The sequence below is a fragment of the Gorilla gorilla genome, chromosome 6 (genome assembly GCF_029281585.2).
Source record: "Gorilla gorilla gorilla isolate KB3781 chromosome 6, NHGRI_mGorGor1-v2.1_pri, whole genome shotgun sequence".
In the NCBI taxonomy this organism is placed as follows: Eukaryota; Metazoa; Chordata; class Mammalia; order Primates; family Hominidae; genus Gorilla; species Gorilla gorilla.
Window position 1 is genome coordinate 34,107,526 of NC_073230.2, and position 22,374 is coordinate 34,129,899.

At 35.7% G+C, this 22,374-nt stretch overlaps 1 protein-coding gene across 5 annotated transcripts in view; it reads right to left on the reverse strand.

Annotated features, from left to right (window-relative positions):
• SKAP2 (src kinase associated phosphoprotein 2) overlaps nucleotides 1-22,374 on the reverse strand; it is a 212,628-nt gene that overhangs the window by 14,633 nt on the left and 175,621 nt on the right. For all 5 annotated transcript variants that reach the window (XM_055346899.2, XM_019031601.4, XM_004045212.5 and 2 more), the window contains 2 exons: nucleotides 18,026-18,103; nucleotides 12,469-12,581 (listed from right to left, as the gene is read on the reverse strand). In XM_055346899.2, the coding sequence (XP_055202874.1) occupies nucleotides 12,469-12,581; nucleotides 18,026-18,103 (191 nt within the window). The remainder of the gene's footprint in view (nucleotides 1-12,468; nucleotides 12,582-18,025; nucleotides 18,104-22,374) is intronic.

Genomic DNA, 22,374 nt, shown 5'->3' on the forward strand with positions numbered 1-22,374 from the left:
GGAAGATTTATTAACTAGAAAGCATAGTGGTAAACAGCAGGGAGGAGCTTAATCAACTATAAACAAATCCCTTAAAAGTTATACTCTAGGGAGAAAAAAGGTTTAGACTAAAATAATCTTAAATGCTTCACTTAATTTAAAATAATTGAAAAACATAGGAAACATACACTTCATAAAAATACTCTAAAATATCAGATTTAAATCAGAAAAGGTAAAACTAAAAACCAGAATATTACCTTATATTTGTAAAGAATTGCAAATTATATTCCTGTTTGAAATTAATGCATTATGATCAAATATAGTGAGGTAAAAATACAGGAGGCAAATTTATGGATTTACACTGCAGCCATTAGAGTGTTGACAAGACTGCAAATACAGGAGCTTTTTACTTTTATCATTACCATTCTCTGTATGAGCCTCCTGAGCAACATGAATCCCAATTAAACCATTTGCAGCCTATAAATTGGAATGAAAATGCTTCTTGGAGTACAGTATTCTAAACTTTGGCCTGAACATTCAATATTGTACAAGGTGTCCTTCTGAAAAAGAAAATCTGCCTGTCTATGCCTTTCCTCTTTTCCACCCCCAAACAAATGTGATTATGAATGATATATTACTTACAGTGGAAAATAATGCAACCAATACAATGTTGTTTTGCAGTCCACAAACTAATTATAGTATTGTTCTATAAAGTCACAGGTGGATCATTTAAAAAACAAAAAGGAAAACTCTCAAACTTTATCTTCTTAGCAAACAAAAAATAGACAATCCATACCAGGCTGTTGTCTAAATCTTTGAAATGTTAGGAAGCATCATGTAATCTTTATGGAACACAAGGTTTCAGGTACAAGGAGGTCTGCCATCTGGTATCCTTCACCTATTCAGCTCTTAACATCAACTGAAATGCTAACATAGGCAAGTGACTGTACTTCAGGAGGACTGATAAAATAATGAAGAGTCCTTTAATCTACAGGAAACCATTCTAGTCAATTTATAAGAAATATTGCATCCCTTTGTAGGACGTGTAATTATTTTCTATTAATCATGTGCTATAAAGCTACATTATGCGGTTATTCTGTTATCACTAGAAAGAGGCCTGCAGTCAGCTTCTGACAATGTTAGGTAATTACTAACACAAAGCTGCTTTCTCCTCCCGCAGTAATGCTATCAAGATCCAGAGGTGTAGTGATGCTTATTGTATAAAAATAGTACTCAAAAGAAATTCAATATCTGCAAAATGGATGGCTTCAAGGCAAAATGTAGTGTGGCAATCAAAGAAGCAAAAAAAAAAGCCAAACTTCCCAGTAATCCGAGAAAATAATAGTAAGGCGGTAGTGAATGCTTGTGATCTAACTCCCATGTTTTCAATTTTCATACCATTATAGTCATTTTATTTGTTTTATTTTCTAGTTGAAATTTTAGTCCCCAATTAATATTTATTGAGCAGTAAGAGTGACTGGGTAAGAAGGCAGGAAAAAGGACTAGTTATGATAAAGTGAAACAGAGACTTTATCCAACATAATAGTAATATTTACTCATTAACTAAATCTTCTTTCTCTGCTGGAATATTATTTTACACTTAAATAAGGCCCCAGCATTTACTTAAATCTTTTTCAGCACCATGACTGTCATTTATCGAGTATGTTAATCCACTTTCTGCAAATGATATGGTAAAAGAATGCTGACTTAACAGAAACCTGAAACATTAAAAGATTTAATAATGTACTAACCCTTTCAGAAATTAGTTACCGATGTGTTTGAAAGCAACAGGTGTTCGCAATGTTAAAAAAATTTTGTGTCCTTTTCCAAACATATATCTGTGCTTCAAAACACATCAGCCTTTTGTGAAAATGAAAGTAATTTTATTCACAAAACATAAAATACAGCAAGTTTAAGAACCAATGGACTTGACTGTTGTTTTCCAAGTATTCTTCACTGTGATATCTTTATTCATAAACACTGTAATACTATGAAAACTAGATACCTATTTAAAGTGTATAAATACTTTCATCAAGGCTACCTCTTTAGTCTCTTTTTTATTAACTCTGATTAGAAACTTTGTAAGAATCCTCTCATTTCTCATCCATTCATCGTTTCAAAAGGTTATCTTTATAAATGCACAACAGGAACTGTACAACCTCGGTGTTTTACTATTACTATCTATACATTAACTACTTGAATCTTAGATTCCTAACCTGTTAAATGAGGAAACTGACACAATCTCTAAGGACCTCCATGATGTTTGAGCACCACCATTCAGGAACCTGATTGAAGACACTAAGTTCCCTAGTGGTGTACGGAGATCAATCTCATTACTTTGCAATTTACTTTGCAGGTGAGACTTTGAGTTCCTCTAATTCAAAGAATTACTGTTTTTCCTCCTTGCATTGTATACTCCATTTTTAAAGCAAGAGAGACAAAAACAAGGAAGCTGACAGTAAGAATTTAATTCTCATAACAAATTTTAGTTTATATCCCTGAGTTATGCTATAGTTAATTCCAATTTCTACAAAGTTGACAGTTACAATACCATAGAGTAAAACCTGACATTCAGACTGGTGATTCGCAGATAATGTTAGGCAAAGAAGATCATGTCATGCTCAGTAGAGAGTGACTTTGGTATTCAGTGTACGGTATTTTACCTACATGACTCTATTAACTGTTCTCAGGTTCACCCATTCCACTTTATTCTCACTGGCACCACTAATTCAGGCCTTCATCACCTTGCCCTGGATTACTGCATTATCAATGGTGCCTCTCTGTTCTTCCCAGGAACTCTTTTCATCAGTTTACCCTGCTGCTCAAGAACTTACACTAACTCTCCACTGCATTAACTGTAGACTTTAGCTTGTTCCCACCCTGCTGGCAACCTTTTCCTGTCACTGTTCTAGCTGGCACAATACAACCTTCCGCACTACACTCATTCTACCTCTGTATGTAGTGCTTCCTTCCCGGAGACATCTCCTCTCCCTCAGCCAAATCCTGTCCAATGACTAAGACCTGACTCAGTTGTCATGATTTTTTCTCTGAATTAGCTAATCCATATTTATATCTCTCATTTCAAGCTAAGCATTTATTCCTCAGTAGATTTTACATACATTAGTTTTATTCCTTCAACTAAAATAAAGTACAAACTCATTAAGATCAGAGGAAGGACTTACACTTAATCTGTATGCCTCCCACTGCAGGAGATATAAAAGATGTTCCATAATTAGGTAATAGATGATTAAATAGACTAAGTCTTCATTTTGGATGATGCACCAGTTGACTATCCTAAATATTTTCTTAAGAAATGTAATTTCCAATAGTAATATATTTTATTTTGTGTATATTAGGCATAGTTAAAGAATTATAGTAGTGACGAAACAAGCATTTGTTCTGAAGCATTCACATGTAGCTGAGTGGGCGATCTGAAGGAGCATGCTGCTCCCACCTGTGGCAGGCTGTTGCCACCATGTTTTCAAATGTACTACATGGGATGTGCCTTGTCTAAAAAGCTTAAATCCCATGTACAGAAAGAAGGTATTTGTCCACATTGGAACAGGGACCAACTAATTCCAGTTCTTGGAAAAAAATGAATTCAGTTTAACTTACTTGTAAGCACGGAAAGAAGTTAAGACAGAATTTTGCAAAGGCAAAAAATAGTATGACAGGTAGAATGGAAAATCTCCTGGTTTCTTCAGCTCCTTCTTATCTTCTCAGAAGATACAGAGTCTCATCCTAGCTCTGTTGCTAACTAGATTTGTGACTTTGGGCGACCCCAAAGTTTCTTTAGGGATGATTTTTTTGTTTATATTTATGTTCTTCATTGAGACTCTACAATAGTGCACTTAGGTACTTAATATATATCAATAAGTCTAATTATTATACATTTGGACCCTCACAGAATTCCCTTTATAAAATCTTTTATTATATTTACTATGAAAAGTTTTTGTTGAGGCCAATACCTGCCACTTATGCACTTATTTATATAAAGTTGTTGAGGCCAGATATTCAGGGCAGATTCTAGAAATTCATGTGAGAATATTTAAGTAGCCAGTGCTGGGAAAAGCCAAGATCCTTCCTTTATTATTAAAAGAAATTACTAGCTCCCATCTCTCCCTTTTTTGGTTTGGCTGCCAAGAAGTTCAGGGCCAAGGTGGTTAAGTACAACCTCAGAAACACCATTGTTCTTTGGAGGTCTCTATAGGAGTGGTCCATTTTTCCTTTGGGCTTTTATTTCTTTTTCCCTTATTATGTTGAGCCTCGATTTCTTTACCTATAAAGTGAAGGGCTAGCACTAAGGTCCCCCTCACTCTATGATCCTATCATTCTAAGTTCTTTTAAGAAGTCAGGATTATTTCCTGTTGTTAACTGTATTTTGGTAAAAGCATAGTAAACATCTATCTGCCATACTGTTAACACATTGGGATACAAAAATATTTAAGACACAGTGTCTACCTCAAGAAGTTCAAAGTTTAGACAGAAAGCCAGAGAAACAGGTAATCATTATATTGAATGTTAGGTAAGAGAGGGAAAAAGTTTGTAAAAAGAGAAGCAACTAATCCTACAGCAGGATCTGAGAGGCTTTACATAGAAAGTGACAGCTGGGCTGAGACTCCAGAAGGAATAATGAAAGGAGCAATACATGGCAGGCGTGAAGGCCTGCAGAGATAAAAGAATGTGCTGTGTTCAGGGAAGAGTAAGTAGTTGAGAGTGTGGTTAACACACAAGGTACAGGCGAAGATAAGGGAAAAGTGGTGTAAGCTGCTGTAGAAAAACTAGCTTGGCAACATCAGGTTGATTTGGTTTCTCACAGGGTTTCTCTGGCTGCCTACCATTCTCCAAGGTAAGGAAAGAGAAGTGATGGCTCATGCCTGTAATCCCAGCACTTTGGGAGGCCGAGGCGGGAGGATCACCTGAAGTCAGGAGTTCAAGACCAGCCTGGCCAACATGGTGAAACCCCATGTCTACTAAAAATACAAAAAATTAGCCGGGCATGGTGGCAGGAGCCTGTAATCTCAGCTACTTGGGAGGCTGAGGCAGGAGAAATGCTTGAACCCGGGAGGCAGAGGTTGCAGTGAGCTGAGATTGCATCACTGCACCCCAGCCTGGGTGACAGAGCAAGACTCTGTCTCAATAAAAAAAAAAAAAAAAAAAAAAAAAGAAGTGATCCTGAATGACTGATGTCTATTGGCTCTATGCTCCCCCTTCATCAATACAGCCACCCACCCCTTTCCATAGCACAGCCGTTCTTCTAGGTTTTATATGTAATAGACACAGAAAATAAGCATTCATATTTGTTAAATGAATAAACTCCATTTATACATAACGTTCCAGTTCAAGTTCCATTTCCTATGAATCTTTCATTACTTACTTACTCCAGTATTTACTGACTTCCCTTTCTTCTGGGATTCTCCAGGACTACAACACTGATACCCTACATTGTGTTTTATTGCTATTATCTATTTTATGCATTGGTCTTCTCTTCGACTTAATTGCAGTCTCCTTGAATAACAGTTTATGGCTTTTCTGGATCCTGCTCAAAATAGTACTTTGCATGAGTGTTCACCAAATATTTGTTGATTAGAAAATGAAATAATTTTGACCATCTATACAAGATTTAATTATGTAAAAGATACTGTCAATAACATGGTTCGCTGTTGTTTAGAACTGGGATGTGATAATTACAATTAACCTCTGATATAGAAGAAAAGTTAAAGTCCTAATCAAGTCCCACTTAACTGTAGCAAAGTAGAAAGAGAAAAGGCTTTAGGGTCAGACCTGTATTGATACCTGGAGAAGGCACTTAATAGCTGCGTATCCTCAGATAATTTCCATAATAACCTTACTGCACATCAGTTTCCTAATCTGTAAAATTATAACATCATCTACTTCACAGGGTTATTATATTAATTATATGTGTGAAAGCATATTAAGTACCTAGAACAGGACATTGTAAATGCTCAATAAACACTTTTTCATTCCCTCCCCGACTCCCTGCCCACTAATTGGTATAGCAAAGTATTATGGCAACAACAAAAAAACAGAGTACTTTAGGACGCACTATAAGGCAATCTGATTATTATGAGCAGGTCTCCACCCTGCTCTTCCAAAGAGAATCTTATCTTCTCCCAAAGAGAACAAGTATTTGAGGAATATAACATTTTATTACAATTTTAACTGGTTGCTCTTTTTTTTTTTTTTTTGAGATGGAGTCATGCTCTGTCACCCAGGCTGGAGTGCAGTGGTACGATCTCAGCTCACTGCAACCTTTACTTCCCAGGTTCAAGTGATTTTCCTGCCTCAGCTTCCCAAGTAGCTGGGACTACAGGTGCGCACCACCACACCCAGCTAATTTTTCTATTTTTAGTAGAGACGGGGTTTCACCATGTTGGCCAAGTTGGTCTCGAACTCCTGACTTCAAGTGATCCTCCTGCCTCGGCCTCCCAAAGTGCTGGGATTACAGGAGTGAGCCACAATACCTGGCATGCTGGTTGTTCCTTGATAGCTGAATACTCAATGAACATCTGTCACTTATCTATAATTTACTAAATATCAACCCTAAAACTTTCCTTAATCAGTAGTCTATCTCTAGTCTCTATGCCTAATGATTTCCCTGGAATATCTAGCTCCATGTTCTAAAGGGATGAGGAAGAAGACATCTCAAAAGAGTGAAAGTATGCTATACACATTGAGGGAGTTCCTCATTTTCAAGGCTGAAATCATGAATTGTTCAACTGAGAATTAAAAAAAAATCAACGTAGTGCTTTTCTTTAAGGTTTTGTTTTGCTGCTGCCAAACTCTTAGTTATTCATGCTGAAGTAAATCACATAGGCCTTACAGGTGGGCTCCTTTCCAAAGCAGTCCCCTCCACTGCCACCTCTGCTCACCTTGCCTCTCTGACACTGCCTTCTGGCTTTTCCTCTACCTGTCAGGCCATTGCAAGGGCTGAAGCTGCCAGCCTGCTTCCTATAAGCACCTTTTGCTTTCCATCTGCCAACATTTTTCTGGAATGTTTCCTCCAATTTATGTAAGAGAAAGTAGGGAAGTACTTAAGCATATTGTTCACAAACAGATAACAAGAGGAGTCCTATGAGCAGAACTAGAACATTTTCTGACATGGTGTTGTGTCCATAAACTGCTTTTCACTCCTAGGAGGAGATGGGTACTAAATAGGAGGTTGGCCTGGTTAATGCTTCCACTGTACTCTAGACCATACATCCATACTGACAGCATACAAACTAAATGTCATCGGACCAAACAAATGCAAGCACAAATACAAACACTTCTTCTTATCAAAAGGCTATAAAATATAACATTTTGGAGCTAGCTTAGTGTCAACAATGCATGTCCCACATTCAGATATCCTAGTTACTCTGCAGCAGTTGGCCACACTATTTGTGGCATACTGGGTCATACGGTTACAAATGAAAAACTAAGACAGCTAAAAAGTAATTTATTTCCCTCTGCCAATAAAGCTCAACAAGACTTTCATTTCATTTATTAACATAGGTTTGAAGCCAAAAAAAGCCATAGTAACTTAACCTTTACATTCTTACAATGAGAAGCAAATGGTCAATGACAGTCACAATTCACCAATCACTGGAAAAAGTCAACCAAACAGATATAAAGGGAGGTACTGCTTGAAACTCCAACCAATATACACCAAAAAGTACCCTTTTATTTTATATTGGTGACCACAGTCTTCACCTACATTTCCTGTGTTTGACTTAATAAAAAGTTTCTCAAAGGCTGCAAAGCTAGTCGCATATGCCCTAGACTAGATAAAATATTCCAGAATTCTTAACTCTCATTTTTCTCTTAATATCAAAGTATTAAGAGAATACTTTGATTCTTTTCTGAAGTATAGCTTGTCTGTTATTAAATCTCTAAAAATAATTTATTGCTTTAAAAGTAAGTATAACAATGTGGTTTGCAAATTAATGATAAGTACAGATTGAAAGATAAACTAATAGAGGATAGAAATCCAGAAGAGCAAGATAGAATAACATAACCAAAAAGGCATTTGGGACCTCAGAATATACCTATTGCTATATAATCTGGATCCTGCTATTAAAATGATAAAATTTCACAAACATGGTTCTAGGAAAATACTATTAGCTATAATATTATGTTCCTGTTTTATTTAGTGGTAATAAAAATGAAATGAAAACTAACAAAAATATTTAGCATTATTTTAAACAATCCAATTTCTTAAGGAAATACAGGTTTTCTATCTCAAATATGATTTTCCCCCATCAAATGAATCTGAAACCAATTGTTAATTCACTAACAATGCAACTGTCATTAAAATCACAAATTCTGCTTTCATCAGTCTTTATAAATTTGATCCATTTTTTAAGAGAAAAAAGAGATTTCCAAATCTCCACTGAACTACTGAAGCTTTTAATTTTAACACATAAAAAAACAGCAGCAACCCTATGTGAATAGAAGTATAAAGCAAAAAGTACTGGCTTCCCTTTTAAGGCAGGCGGTGTTTAGATTTATTATTAGTGAGGTTCAAAGGTGAAACCTAAGAAAATGCTGGACACTTTGAAGGAGGGGCTATCTCAGCCAGGGGTCACATGATAGCTGCTAATTGGAAAATGTTAAAAAGGGAAGGAGGAAGGGCACAGTATCTGCCTACTCTTCTTTCTTTATTGCAACATTTGATTTGCACCAGAAGAAAAATAGAAAATAAAGGCTTAGATTTGTATAACTTTCAAAAGAGGCCTAAAATAAATAAATCACCCCAGGTTGACTGAGCACAGCTAACATTCCATCAAGGCTTTCTTGCAAAACAGAAAATAATATATTGAATTTTTAAATAAAACTATATTTCTGTAGTGATTTTTAAATGAAAACAACCTAATCCCCAAGCTAGTTAAATGTTTTTCTGCCATTACATTTACAAAATTAAAACACTTGCCGGGCGCAGTGGCTCATGCCTGTAATCCCAGCACTTTGGGAGGCCGAGGCGGGCAGATCACCTGAGGTCAGGAGTTCGAGACCAGCCTGACCAGAGCAGTGAAACCCCATCTCTACTAAAAATGCAAAAATTAGCTGGGTGTGGTGGCACACTCTCAGCTACTTGGGAGGCTGAGGCAGGAGAATCACTTAAACCTGGGAGGCAGCGGTTGCGGTGAGCCGAGATCGTGCCATTGCACTCCAGCCTGCGCAACACAGTGAGACTCCATCTCAAAACAAGCAAACAAACAAAAAACAAAATTAAAACACTCTTCATTACAATCCATGGGATTTTATTTCTTGTTTTGTCTAAATGTTTATTTATATTGAAAGTATGCATCTTTTCTTAAACTATTTTATGTTGCCTTTTTAAAGAATATTTTCAGAACTGACACACTTCTAGAAGGTAAATCCAACAGTGATAATTTGGTATTTCAAATTATAAATGAGTCCATTACTAAAAGAAAGCTGCATATCTTTAAAATCTTTTAAATGGTCTTATTTATTATTAATAGACAAGTCATGGCATTAATTTCTTTACAAAGTACACATTTCCTGTATCTCTACAAATACTATTTTAGAATCCTTAAAATGTATTCTTCCTTATACATACAATTTCTATATTTAATTCAGAATGATGAACAAAGTTTTTCATGATTAATGCTAACATTTTATTGACATGGAATAGGAAAGTAATAACCCATAGCTGGATTTAAAGTTGAATTTATGACACCATTTTGATTGTGTACAACAGCTGCAATTACCTGCACCACTCATTCTGAGCCACTAGATGGTGTAAAAAAATAAACAGAAAGGTAAAATTTCATCCCATCACCACAAAATCTTAATATAACTCTGAGAAACTCAATTAAACACACTGTGAGGCACCTAAAAATGCTAGTGGTTTCTATACTAATTGTACTTAGTTTGTAATAATATCAAGCATTCAAAATTGCAGTTATTCACATATTAAATGAATTTATGGTATTAACTTACAGTCTGAGTTTGCCAAAGTTTCAATAAAACTGGAAGGCCAAGTCAATAAAGACTACTAGAAAGTCTCAAGAGATTCCTAGCTGAACTTGTCCGAAGGAAGGTAAGGAAGTAAGTCTTCAAAGACAAACATATACTCAACCCAAAGCAACCTGTCTACTCACAGCCAAGACACCCATTAATAGCCCAGAATATGTCCAAATCTCATCAAGGAAAGCTAAATGTCTTCTCCTTTTTATCCTCACCAAGATTTACCAGGTTGATTCCACTAGGTCCACAGCTGAGTAACGATGAACACTGAACCTTATTCAGCCAAAGGTAATAACATGCTGGCTAACAGGGTCTTCTTTCTTGGCTCTTTTTTCAAACTCCAAAATGAACCCCAGGTAAATTACACATCTCTAGAAGGCCCTTAATAAATATGATCATGATGGTGAAACTTCAAGCCTTGCAAAACACTGGCAGAGGAAGTACTTTCGATCAGCTCTCTCCCAAATAATAGCATTTAAAAATGTTAGATGGAAGTATGTGCTTCCCATGGGCTGGAACACCTTTCACCTTTGTTCTCTAATCAGGCTTCACAAATAAAATTAGTCTCCACAAAACAGGAACTGACTCCTTCAGAATCCTAAAAGTATGATACACACCTATGATTATACTTTTAATTTCATGTTAACTGAAAATTATTTCCTGAGGCAACAGTAGAAACAAGAGATGCCTATGGTGGCTTGTTTCACAGCCAGTTCTGGAAGCCAGTGCTCTACCTAGGCTTTCAGCAACAAAGACAACCTGATTCATAAAGAGGGTTTTACAAATAGATCCACATGGGCTTTATAAATTTCATATTTACAAAAGGAGTATAATGGCTATATGCCACTCACTCCTATAATCTGAACTTGCAAATGAAATCTAATCAACGTTTTAGTTTTATACACAATTGCAGCTAAATTGGTTTTAAAAAGACTGTGAGCTATATAAATTTAGGAATGATTCCAAGAAAGTTTCTTGACAGGAGCTGAAACTAATCAGTTTGATTTCTTTATTAAGTAGTTAACCAAAAAGCTGTTATCTTAACTCAGGACAATTTAATGCTTAATAACAGGCTTAATCAAGAGTTGTGATGTGACTATCTACAGCGTCCAAGAACTTAAAACATCTTTCTGGGAACAACAGTAACAAAAACCCATGCTAATGAGCAGAAGACTGAGAGAAATAAGTGACCAGCCTTAGCTTTGGGCACCCTAACTAGCAATTATCACAGTTGGCTTTATTTATTTTATCACAGTTGTCAGAGTGGGTCCTGGCACACTGCAGGTGCTTTATGATGGATGGATGGAAGGAAGGAAGGAAGGAAGGAAAGAAGGAGCACAGGAAAGAAAACAAAGGGAAAAGCACTGGTCTGGGAGTCAAGACACAGCTCAAATCATGACTCTGGCATTTTCTTGACCCAAGTTCCTTTATCTATAAAACCAAGAATTAGATTATCATCATTGAGACTCATCACTCTAACATTCGATGATTCTCTGTGTTATGATTTTATGCACCAGCCATCTACTGTTAAAATTCAGTATGTGGCCTTCTTTCCAAATTGTCTTCTGCCTCTAACAAGTCATACTATCTCTCTGAAAAGTCCAAAATATTTCTCTAATCAAGAAAGAAACCACATCAAGCTCCTAGACTTATGATTTAACATTTTTCTACTTATATTTCAACTGTTTTCATACATCATTTGTTTCTAAAGTAGTCTTGTAAGTAGACAGAGGGAAATTTTTAAATCCCCATATTACGATAGGGGAAATTAAAATACGAAAATTAAGGGAGCTCACATACATTACCAAAAGTATAATCACAATAAGAAACTTGACTTTTAGATCTAAGGACAAAAAGATTCTGAATAATCCAGTATTTTAAGAAGCAGACACAAGAATTTATGTATATACACACACACATATACATATATATATATGAAGATGGGTTTATAGAATTATACTTTGCCATTTTGTTTACAAATATAGTATGCTAAACAACTTAAAAAATTACCTAAGCCTGTCTGAATAGAAAAGCATTGCTTTTAAATTGCCGGAACACCCAACATATTTACATAAAGATGAAAAACTTGTTCTATAAACATAGTGTTTCCAGTAGTGAATGGCAGACAAAATCAGAATAAGCACACAGAAGAATAAAAAGGAAGAGGAAAGAAAAACATAATAAATAATCTAATACCTTACAATGTTAACTTTCACATAAGTATATTGTTTCTGGAGAAGGCAGTAGGTGGATGTCAGCCAAGGGCTGAAGTGATAGGTAAACACACTGTTAAGTTGAATCCTGTTATCTGATTGTGTTTAAAATTTGATTACATTTCACTTGACAAAATAATTAATTATTGTGAACTCCCAATTGTTAACAAGGACCTAGAAGAATTCCAATTGGCATTCTTCCCTAGCGCTGTATATCCAAATGCATTAAAAATCGAGCTTTGTATTCCCTCTTTACAAACGTCATTTTGGGGTATCTTCTTACCTTGCTAAGAATGTAAATCACATCACCACGCTTAAATGACAACTCATCAGAAAAAGCTCCAGTACAATCCCACAATCCCTGGTAAAAATTAGCATAATCAGTGCTCTTATCCCCTAGGAAGAAGAAAGAGAAAGCATGAATTAGGGCCTTCATGTAATAACCCCTCATTTCAAAATTAACCAGTAGAAATTAAATGATGCCCTAGATCACCAAAATAGTCTAAAAAAATTATGTCCTGAGTAAACGAATACTTTATTACATTCACATGAATCCTACGTCTCACTATCCTCTTAAGACCGCTTTCAAAAAGATCTGATTTTGAATTTCTGCTTTTCTTTTTCTGTCTTTCATCTAAAATCTGTAATTGCTATATGCTGTCGTCAAACCAGCACCTAAAAGTTGCTTCCCACTTATTTTAAATAACAAACCTAAGCCCACTTGCAACATGTTTTGAAGATGTGTCTGCCACACTTCACAATGAGCAATATCCATGAGATGTGACACACACTTTGTGAAATAACCATCTCACAGAATTTGGGACACTTCATGAAAATAATAATAGTAAAGGAGCTAATGTACAAATATAAAACCAAAACTAAGGAACCAAAATTTAAAAAAAAAATACTAAACCCTAGAGCTGGTTAATGAAAGACAACAACGTGGAAACGGTATAAAGAGTAATTGCAGCAATTTTCTTTAGGGACATTTGTACCCAAAGCCAAAGTTATCTTTGAAAATTTTTAGCAACTTTGAAATTGCCAGTGTTGAAGCTGCATTTTTCAACCGATTTTTGTCAGCCCCGGTTTAGGACATTAGGCTCTAAATAAACATGCAACATACACTGGAGTATCAGCTCATCCTTCTAACAGCATAAGCACAATGGATGTGATGTGCTCAAACTGCCATACAGACCATTAACTGATTGATTATTTAGCACTTTCCACTCTGTAAGACCACAATAAATGGGTAATAAATGCTTTGTCACTTATACAGTGCAGATCTCCTGAAACACGGAACACAGTTAAACACACTAGACGCTTTTGTTACACTAAGAACTGTTTCCTGTTTTCAATTTCATGATAATTGAGTTTTGATGAGTTAACACAAAAAGAATGCAAGTAATATCAATAAGATGTCCGTGTGTTCACTAGCCAGGCAGAATATATACGTGCTAACAACTTCCATCACTGGAATGTCATCTTTGAATTCTGAGGGGATAACTGTGGAGACACAGGCTGGACCAGGGTTGTCATCTCAGTATTGTTACATGGCTCTCAAACAGCAGGCTTTTTGGTGATTCCAACACAACTAGTCAGATTAGCATGTCATTAGGGTGTTCATCTTATTACACATTTTTTGTGATTTATACAAATTGTTAGGTTTACTAGAAAATTTTTAAATTCTCTTTAATATAAGAAATATTTTAAAGCCAAAAAAAAAAAAAAGAGAATCTGAATAATATGGAGTCTGAATATTTAGGAAATAGAATGCTACTTTTTGCTTATAAGAAAATAAAGATGGACTACAAAATATACAACCTAGTAAAATCCCTCTATTAAATTTTGTCTCTTGTTTTCTAAGAATTAAAAAAACAAGGGACAATGGGAGTGGAGAGAGAAGGAGGAAGAGAAAGGAGGAGGCAGTGGGAGAGACAGATACCTTACTGACTTCTCCACACTAGCATCTGAACACTCATCACATACCTGCAGGGATGTACACAAGGTTGGGAATCCAACCAAGAACTAACAATGCTTGTGGCCACTCTTCATTACATTTTTTTCCCCAAAGCATATATTAAGTAAATTATAAAAATGGACACTAGAGGGCACTGCAGCTGGCCAGATCACTTCAAACATTGTCAATTTTAAAAGAAAAAAAAATCACTTAATAATAAAGTGACTGATTTCCTTTAAAAACCACTTATTTAGACAAATAGAGATTTAGAAGTTGAAACATTCTAGTCAGATTAAATCAATTGGTAAATGGGTCAAATGTTGTGCCCCTTGCAGTCTGTCAGTGTCAGTTTAAAAGTCAGGGAATTAGAGCAAAGAGAGGATGACATCATTTCACATGCAAGGCCTTCCCCCACAGTAACATGCGAGGCCCTCCCCCACAGTAACTGGCCAGGAGGTAAAAGGATCTAAATGGCTGGTTTCTTTAGTCTGCGTTCCCCATGCTGCTCAGCCTTACGCTTGCTCCAAAAAAGTGGAAGAAACAAAACTTGGACTAAAAACTAGAGTAGAGGTTTTGGCTTAGCTATGTTGTCCCATTGCGTTCCCCAGCTGTCCAGGCTGCTCTTCCTTTTTTTCAGATTCTCTTACAATAGTTTTTATTCAATAGATTCTCAAAGGGGAGGGGAGAGAAAGAAGGAAAAGAAAAGTATATGGTGATTTCTAACACATAATCCTTATCACTTTGGGGTCTCTCTTCCCCTCGATACGCTTGCTGAAACTCCCATTAACACTAATGGGAGTTACAGGAGCACATGAGGGGAAGAGAGACCCCCACCGTGTGCAAGATGCATCTCTCCCTAGATGTGCATCATGAGCATTTCATTAAATCTCACTGCTGTAAAGAGGCAACAGAGCTAGTGATTTGGCAATATGGGAAAAAGATGCATTTTCAACTGTGCTTTCTATAATCTTGATGATGATGTTACCCAAAGACCAACCTCATTTTTGTGTCCCGTATGAGAGCTCTGTTAAAGAATAATTTGTTTATGTCACACAGCTACATACATGTATGATTTACTAGTCTATCTATTTCAGCATGCAATACTAGCTATAAAGCAGAAAAAATCATAAGTAGGGGGGAAAAAAACCCTGGCAGTATATGTTTATTAGGCTTAGTCTCAGGGAAGTAATGTTTGAATTCTTGATATGAAATCTGGACACAAAAATCAGGAAGAGTCTTGTTCCTTAAAGGGCAGCAATCTCCTCTAGCTTACTTTTTAAAATTTAAAGTGTAGCTAAACATACACAAAAAATTAAGCACTGACAGCCTCAAAAGCTCAGGTTTGCAGAAGTTAACACTGTTCACCCCTAAACACTGAAAAATAATCCAGTTGAGATATGTATTTTTAAAGATGGGATGAGGCAAATATCATAAACATACATTTTAAAGCACAAATTAAGTATGTTTAGTTGGCTTTACTACATGGATTAATTTTCCTATTCTATCCACATCATGATCTATATTTTAAAAATTACAAAAAAAAACTACATTATGTTTCTTGTCCTGAGAAGCATGAATGATTAAAAAAAGGTAAGAAAGAAAAAAATTAATTAGCCAGCCTGTGAAAGATTAAAACAATGTTCTTACTCCTGCTTTTAAAAACATACAAGAAGAGATCATTGGGCAAAGCTAACAGAATTGTTATGAAACATGTAGACAGAGGAGATACTTTGCAAAGATGAAAAACATGATGACCACGGGTGAAACATATGAGAATAAGATAGTGGAGAATCTCTCCTTTGGTGTTAAAAGGTTTAAAAACTATTTTAGAAAGGTAAACATATTCTATAATGTTCAAAAAAAATCAAATGGAATCTTTATTTTATATATATACTCACCCACGTATCTGCAAGATATATAAGTTTGAACATGAAGAAACTTGTAAGAAACACAAGGTTAATTTTGTTTTTGCTTACATACTTTACATTAGAAAAGTCTGTGGTGGGGGGTTTAGTAAAATCAGTCAGTGTGAAATATATATAACATTCTTGAGTAAGGTTAGAAGTTCATGTCATGTGATGCTCAGCAAGATAGTAATACCCTTGTCAACTCACTGCCCTGCATGGCAAACAAACTTCTAGTGTTACATCTTTGACAGCCTAGGGAAGAGCAAAGGTCACTTCTATGCAAAAGCATTAAAACTGTTGCTTGAAAAGAATTTCATGTCACTAAAGATAAGAATTATTGTAGTGTTTTATAGCCATTGCATGAAAGGCTAGATCTATTTACTGCATTCCTTTGAGGAAAACTGATTTTTTTTCCTACCCTCAAAGGCAAAAATTTGGGAGATGTTTTCTTTAAAAGGGCTTTTGAAAAATACAATTGCTTTAAGCCAAAATATTTGTATCTGTGGAAGAACCATCTGTATGTATCCACTTTCTATACCTGCACTGAAATTTTCTTAAAAAGAAAACTACATATTTTTGGCAGAAGTTTCATGATACATAAACCGAAAACATATATACTTAAACTACTATTGAACATAGTCCTCAAGGTTTCACTAAGCCTCAGTGTTTTATAGCTTCATTTTATAGGACTAGAGTGCTAACATGTAATGATTTTGTTCTCGCTTCCTTTCTGAAAAAACACTAACCAAAACCTTTTGTAGCAACCTACTTCTGCTTTCCTGTCCAGGTCTAGAATCAGGCCTCTGTTTCCTTTCCACATGTCACAGTAGGAAGGACTCTGGAAAGCTACTTCCTGAACACACACTTCTTGTCCACCCGGCCTTGACAGCTTGAAAGAGTGATGTATGGACATATCAGAGAGGGGAAGGTGACCCTAACTCTAGCTTTTTGCAAGACACAGAGATGATATGGCAGACCTTGCCCCAGCTGACATGTGGCTATGAAGAGGTGTAAAGTCCTGATAAGAAGGCAGTCTTTCTCTTCTTTCCGTGTAAAATAATTGCTGGTTTATCAAAACTAACCTCATGCTTGCACTACAGATATGGTTTATCTCCTGCTATTTGGAAATAACAACAAGCAAGAAAAGTTGTCCATATCATGTGATTTTGTACAGAGTGTGTGCAATTATTTTCCAGTCTCATTCATAATTAGTACTTGGGGATATGTGCCAAGTGGAAATGGATAAGGGGAACATCCTTCCTAGCCTTTTAGGCCACCAGTGTCCTTTTCCAATTTTTAAGCTGCTGTCACTGGACACTGGCATTTCTTACCCAATTCATTTGCTTTCTGTGTTAATCATATGCAATGAAGATATGCATGGCCAACATTTAAACAGGCTGCAGATCAATTAGCAGTCTTAAGTTTATCTGATTTTTATCAAAGAAGACAGAGCTGTGGGTCGATTGTCAGAGCCTGTGTCAAGTTGACCTTTTCAGAGATGTCTACATTGCCAGTCCCCTGGGCAACTTGTTGTCCCCTGTTAGTCTCTGAATGGCAGAAGTCTGTTCTGCTCAAGCACAAAGTATACACAGATGTCTATATTACATTCTTATAGGTTTGACAGCAACTGCATGTTGTATCTATAAACTGTCCTTTAGCAGTGACACTTCCTCAATGATGATAAGCTAATTTATGCAACTAAATCTCCTTTGTGCAGAAATGAAAGCTAATTGAGTCATTACAAAGTAATTCAGGAAGGAATACCTTGTATAAATTGGCTTACTTTATAAATCCTTCTCAAGTGGTTTTCATGCATCCTAAATGGGACTAAGCAGCTTATCAGCCGTAAGATATCCAAGCCAAAAAAGCCAACTTTGGGGAGCTGTGTAAACATCTTTAGAACAGTAAGAACATGGATAAAATGAAAGTGAACAAAAGCAAAATAAGGTTTGCCAAGAAGCTACACAATTCATTACCTGAGGTGTGATGGACACTATCCTGACTCATCTTCCTTTGTTCTTCCACTTTCACTGGAGCACTGTCCTCTTCTTCTTCTGTAAATAAACATTATCAATGGCACACTGAAGGGTTTTCTCGGGGATAACAATATACAGTACTCACTCAATTTTAAAAGCAAAACTAAAAGTTTATAACACATAAACATTATTTTTCAAAGAATAAAATAACTCAAGATTCACAGTCCTTTTTTGACAATCTAACACTGAATAAATAAAATACTAGCTACTGCCAAATAGCAACCTTTCCAACTTTCCAAATAGCAAACTTTCCAACTTTCCAATAAAATACTAGCTACTTCCAAATAGCAATCTTTCCAACTGGCTTGGCAAAATTTAAGATATGTACTAATGCACTGCATGTTTTGTTTTAAATACTTTTAGAAACTCATCTGGAACAATCTTAATTTCAGGAAAACCCTTAAATCCAGTAAAGTAACACCCAGCGTTATACTGATACACCACATTGTACTGTGTGGCAGGAGTATCATATATAAAATCATGGTCCCTAAAACATCATATAGCAAGGAGAAATGTGTGATTAAAATGCAGTTAACCTATAAATCATTTATTGAGTATCATATAATTTCATATGTTTTCTCACTTAATCTTCACAGGAAGATACTATAATGATCCTCATCCTTTGAGGTAATTCCCCCAAAATTATACCAAGGACCTATTATGTATCATATACAATGCTGGATGTTAAAATCTCATAGATAAATAATTTTTAATCCTCATTCTACAGACAAGTTTATTTTTAGAGACTCAAAAAGGTGAAGTAACTTCCAAAGTGTGTCATTCGAACTTAAGTTTGTGATTATAAAGTCAATGTTCTTTATCCTACATACAATCAGTGCTCCATTTACATTTGTTCTGCATTCACCTATACCATTCCTTCCCCAAATTATGCAAAGAAATAAGATAAAATTAAATGAGAAGAGTTTTAAATAGACTTAATAAACTAATTCATTTACACCAAGAAAAATATTACATGATTTTTCCTCACCTAAGGATTTGCATACAAACCTAGAAATACTTAAGGCAGGACATATAAACAAATGGCATGCCAAAGAAAAACTGGATTCAAAGAGAATCATAATTTCAAGAAAACTCCTAAAACTTAAAAGAAAAATATGCAAAATATATAAATGTAGTCATTGTAACTATTCAATCAACCAGTCAATCAATCTTCATTGGATATTAACTAACTGTGAGACAGAAGAGATCTACCAAGGAGGTAAAAGTAACAGGAAGCCTCTGCTCACAGGAAGCTGACAGCACAGATGGGACAGAAGACAAGCTCTAAAGGAAAACAGGCTGAAGGGGCCTAAACCTGACAAGTGATGCACAAAGCACTGAAGAAGTGCAGCAGAGAAACCCCCCAACTAGGGAGTACCACGGAGGCTCCAAGGGATGGAGAGAGTTTAAATAAGGAGAGAGGATAAGAAGGATATTTCCGGAGGGATAGGTATGATCTTTAAAAGAAAAAGGCATGTTCATATTCATTTTGACTAAAGAATCTGGTACACATAGGGGAAGAGCTGGGTAGGAGTTACGCTCATAGTTTGGACCAGCTGTTGAGGGGCCATGAACATCTTGTTATGGACTGCAGGCTTTTATTTGGTGGGCAATAAGAGCCTTAGAAGGTTTTTTGAGCAGAGAAAGGGCAGGACTGAAGCTATGCTTCAGGAATGGACATCTGATCCCATTGTCTCAGACAGCCTAAAGAAGGGGTGGGGAGAGAGACTACTGTGGATAAAGGGGAAGGAAGTCCTGAACTGAAGGGGCAAAGGAAATGGAAAGGAGATGGTTATAAGAGGTAAAGGAACTAGAATGGATAAGCTTTGTGCCTGAATGTGGAGGAATGAGGGGGGAAAAAGAGCAACAAAGGATGGCTAAGGTTTTGAGCTTAGTTAACTGAGAAATGGACATATAATTACTAAAAGGAGGATAGCCAAAATAATCTATCTTACTGGGGAACACGAGGAGTTGTGTTTTCAACAGGAGGAATTTAATGTATTGGTGAGGCAACCCAGAGAACATGTCTGGGCAACTGCAAAGTATGGTAGAGCAGTCAGGACTACAGGTGGAAATTTAGGAGTCTCCTGAAAATGTTAAATGGGGATAATCAAAATCAGCATTTCAACCAAGCTTGAGGGTAGCTGTACTTACACGACAAATAGAACTGTTCTGAATTTCTGTAACTCAATTCAAACAAAATAATGACAACTCCAATATAAGGGACACCTGAAAATATCTGGCATTTTATTCATATTGTTAAACATAACACTGACAATTTAATATGGTTCAGTCAAATATACAGAAGACCTAATAAAAGTATACCACTCTTTTAAAAAGTATCCTGTCTCTTTTCTTTTTAACAATAGTTATCTCACTTAGGCCAAACCTTAAAGGCTAGCTTTAATAAATGGGTTAATAGGGTGTTTCCACATAAATTTTTAAAGGTAGAAGGAACGTTTACAGTCATTATTCCAACCTACTCATTTTATTGACAGATAATTTGGTAAAAGGTGAAGGAGAAAGCTTTCCTTACTTTTCACACTTTCTTTCCATAGCACCCGCTCCCCTTTTAATTTAGTCACAAATTCAATAGTAAGAAATAAATTAAAAAATGGATAAAGGCACTCGTCCTCAGTCAAAAGCTATAACCACATCAATACAATAAGTACTATTAGTGGCTTTTAAGAAGAGACTGTGGGGGCTGGGCACGGTCGGTCACGCCTGTAATCCCAGCACTCTGAGAGGTCCAGGCGGGTGGATCACCTGAGATCAGGAGCTCGAGACAAGCCTGGCCAACATGGCGAAACCACGTCTCTACTAAAAATACAAAAATTAGCATGGCATGGTGGCAGGCGCTTGTAATCTCAGCTACTCAGGATGAGGCAGGAGAATCGCTTGAACCTGGGAGGCGGAGGTTGCAATGAGCTGAGATCGCGCCACTGCACTCCAGCCTGGGCGACAAGAGTGAAGCTCCATTTCAACAACAACAAAAAAAAAAAAAAAAAAAAGGGACTGTGGGATTTAGATTTCACCACCCAAATCAGCATGAACATATAAAAATTCATTACAAGACTTAATGAAAAAACTCTGCTCTTTGACAAAGTTAACAATGAATTTAGAAGTATTTGTTACTATGAATTTTTTATTTTATTAAAACTTAAGTGCCAGTAACATGTGCTCTGGATTGTATATTGGTGTCTTAGAAATATGCACTCTTAAATTATCAGAATAATGATATTAAAAGTACTTACTTAAGAATTAATGTTTACTATAAAATATCCAAATTGAAATCCATGTAAGATGCCATTTAATAAGCAGATTTTAGAGGATGAGATGCTCATTAAGGACACTTCCTTTTTCCATTCTAAACCTGGTAGCGATATTTTTAAACCAAAGCTTTATGCATTTAATATATCAATTTTTCTTAACAATATTTAAACAACTCATTTTATCTTGGCTAACAATACAAATAGCTTCCATATAAAAGATAACAAAATCAAATATGGTGTATGTTTTTGAATCTTAGGCAGGGAAAAAAACCTCAGACTGAACCTTGAACTTGGCACAAAGGAGATGTTCGATAAATACAGAATAAACAAATGGATTTTAAAAATCATACAAATAAATCTTAACATATTCATTTATTAATAGAATAAAGCTCTTAAAAATATGTAAGAACAAGTGACCAAAATTCTAGGCAATAATCACCTTCACAATATATTAGAAATATATACATTCACATATTTTTTTATTTAGGTTTATTATTAAATATGTATTATTTTGGTGTTGAGGCACAATGTCATTGTACAATACTAATTAATACCTCAAATAGTCAATGTTTGTGAGTTAATATATTCCATTCAACATTTTAATAACAGTAAACAAAAACAGCTCAGCTATGCAGTAAAATCCATCAAACCACACAGATGGTTATAAGGTTTTCATTATGTGGTTTCCATAGCAATCATATTGCAAATCTGGAAGCTTCTTGCAAATAAGCAGCTTGTATTTACATGCCTCTCAGCTGCAGCATAAAACTCTTCAACATGTGAAGTTATTATTCCAATCATACATTGTTAGAAGAATCATCAGGAGATTTTTTTTTTTTTTTTTGAACAGACAGGATGAAGGTAACAGTAAAGTGAGCTAAGTGCAGAAGAAAATTCAAACATAGTCACACGTTTACTAAACTGATCAGTGAGAACAGCAGAAATGTTCTGGTAGTCATCAAAAGGTTTTAACAATAAACTCTGTCAAAAATATGAAACTTCCAGGAGCAATCAGAC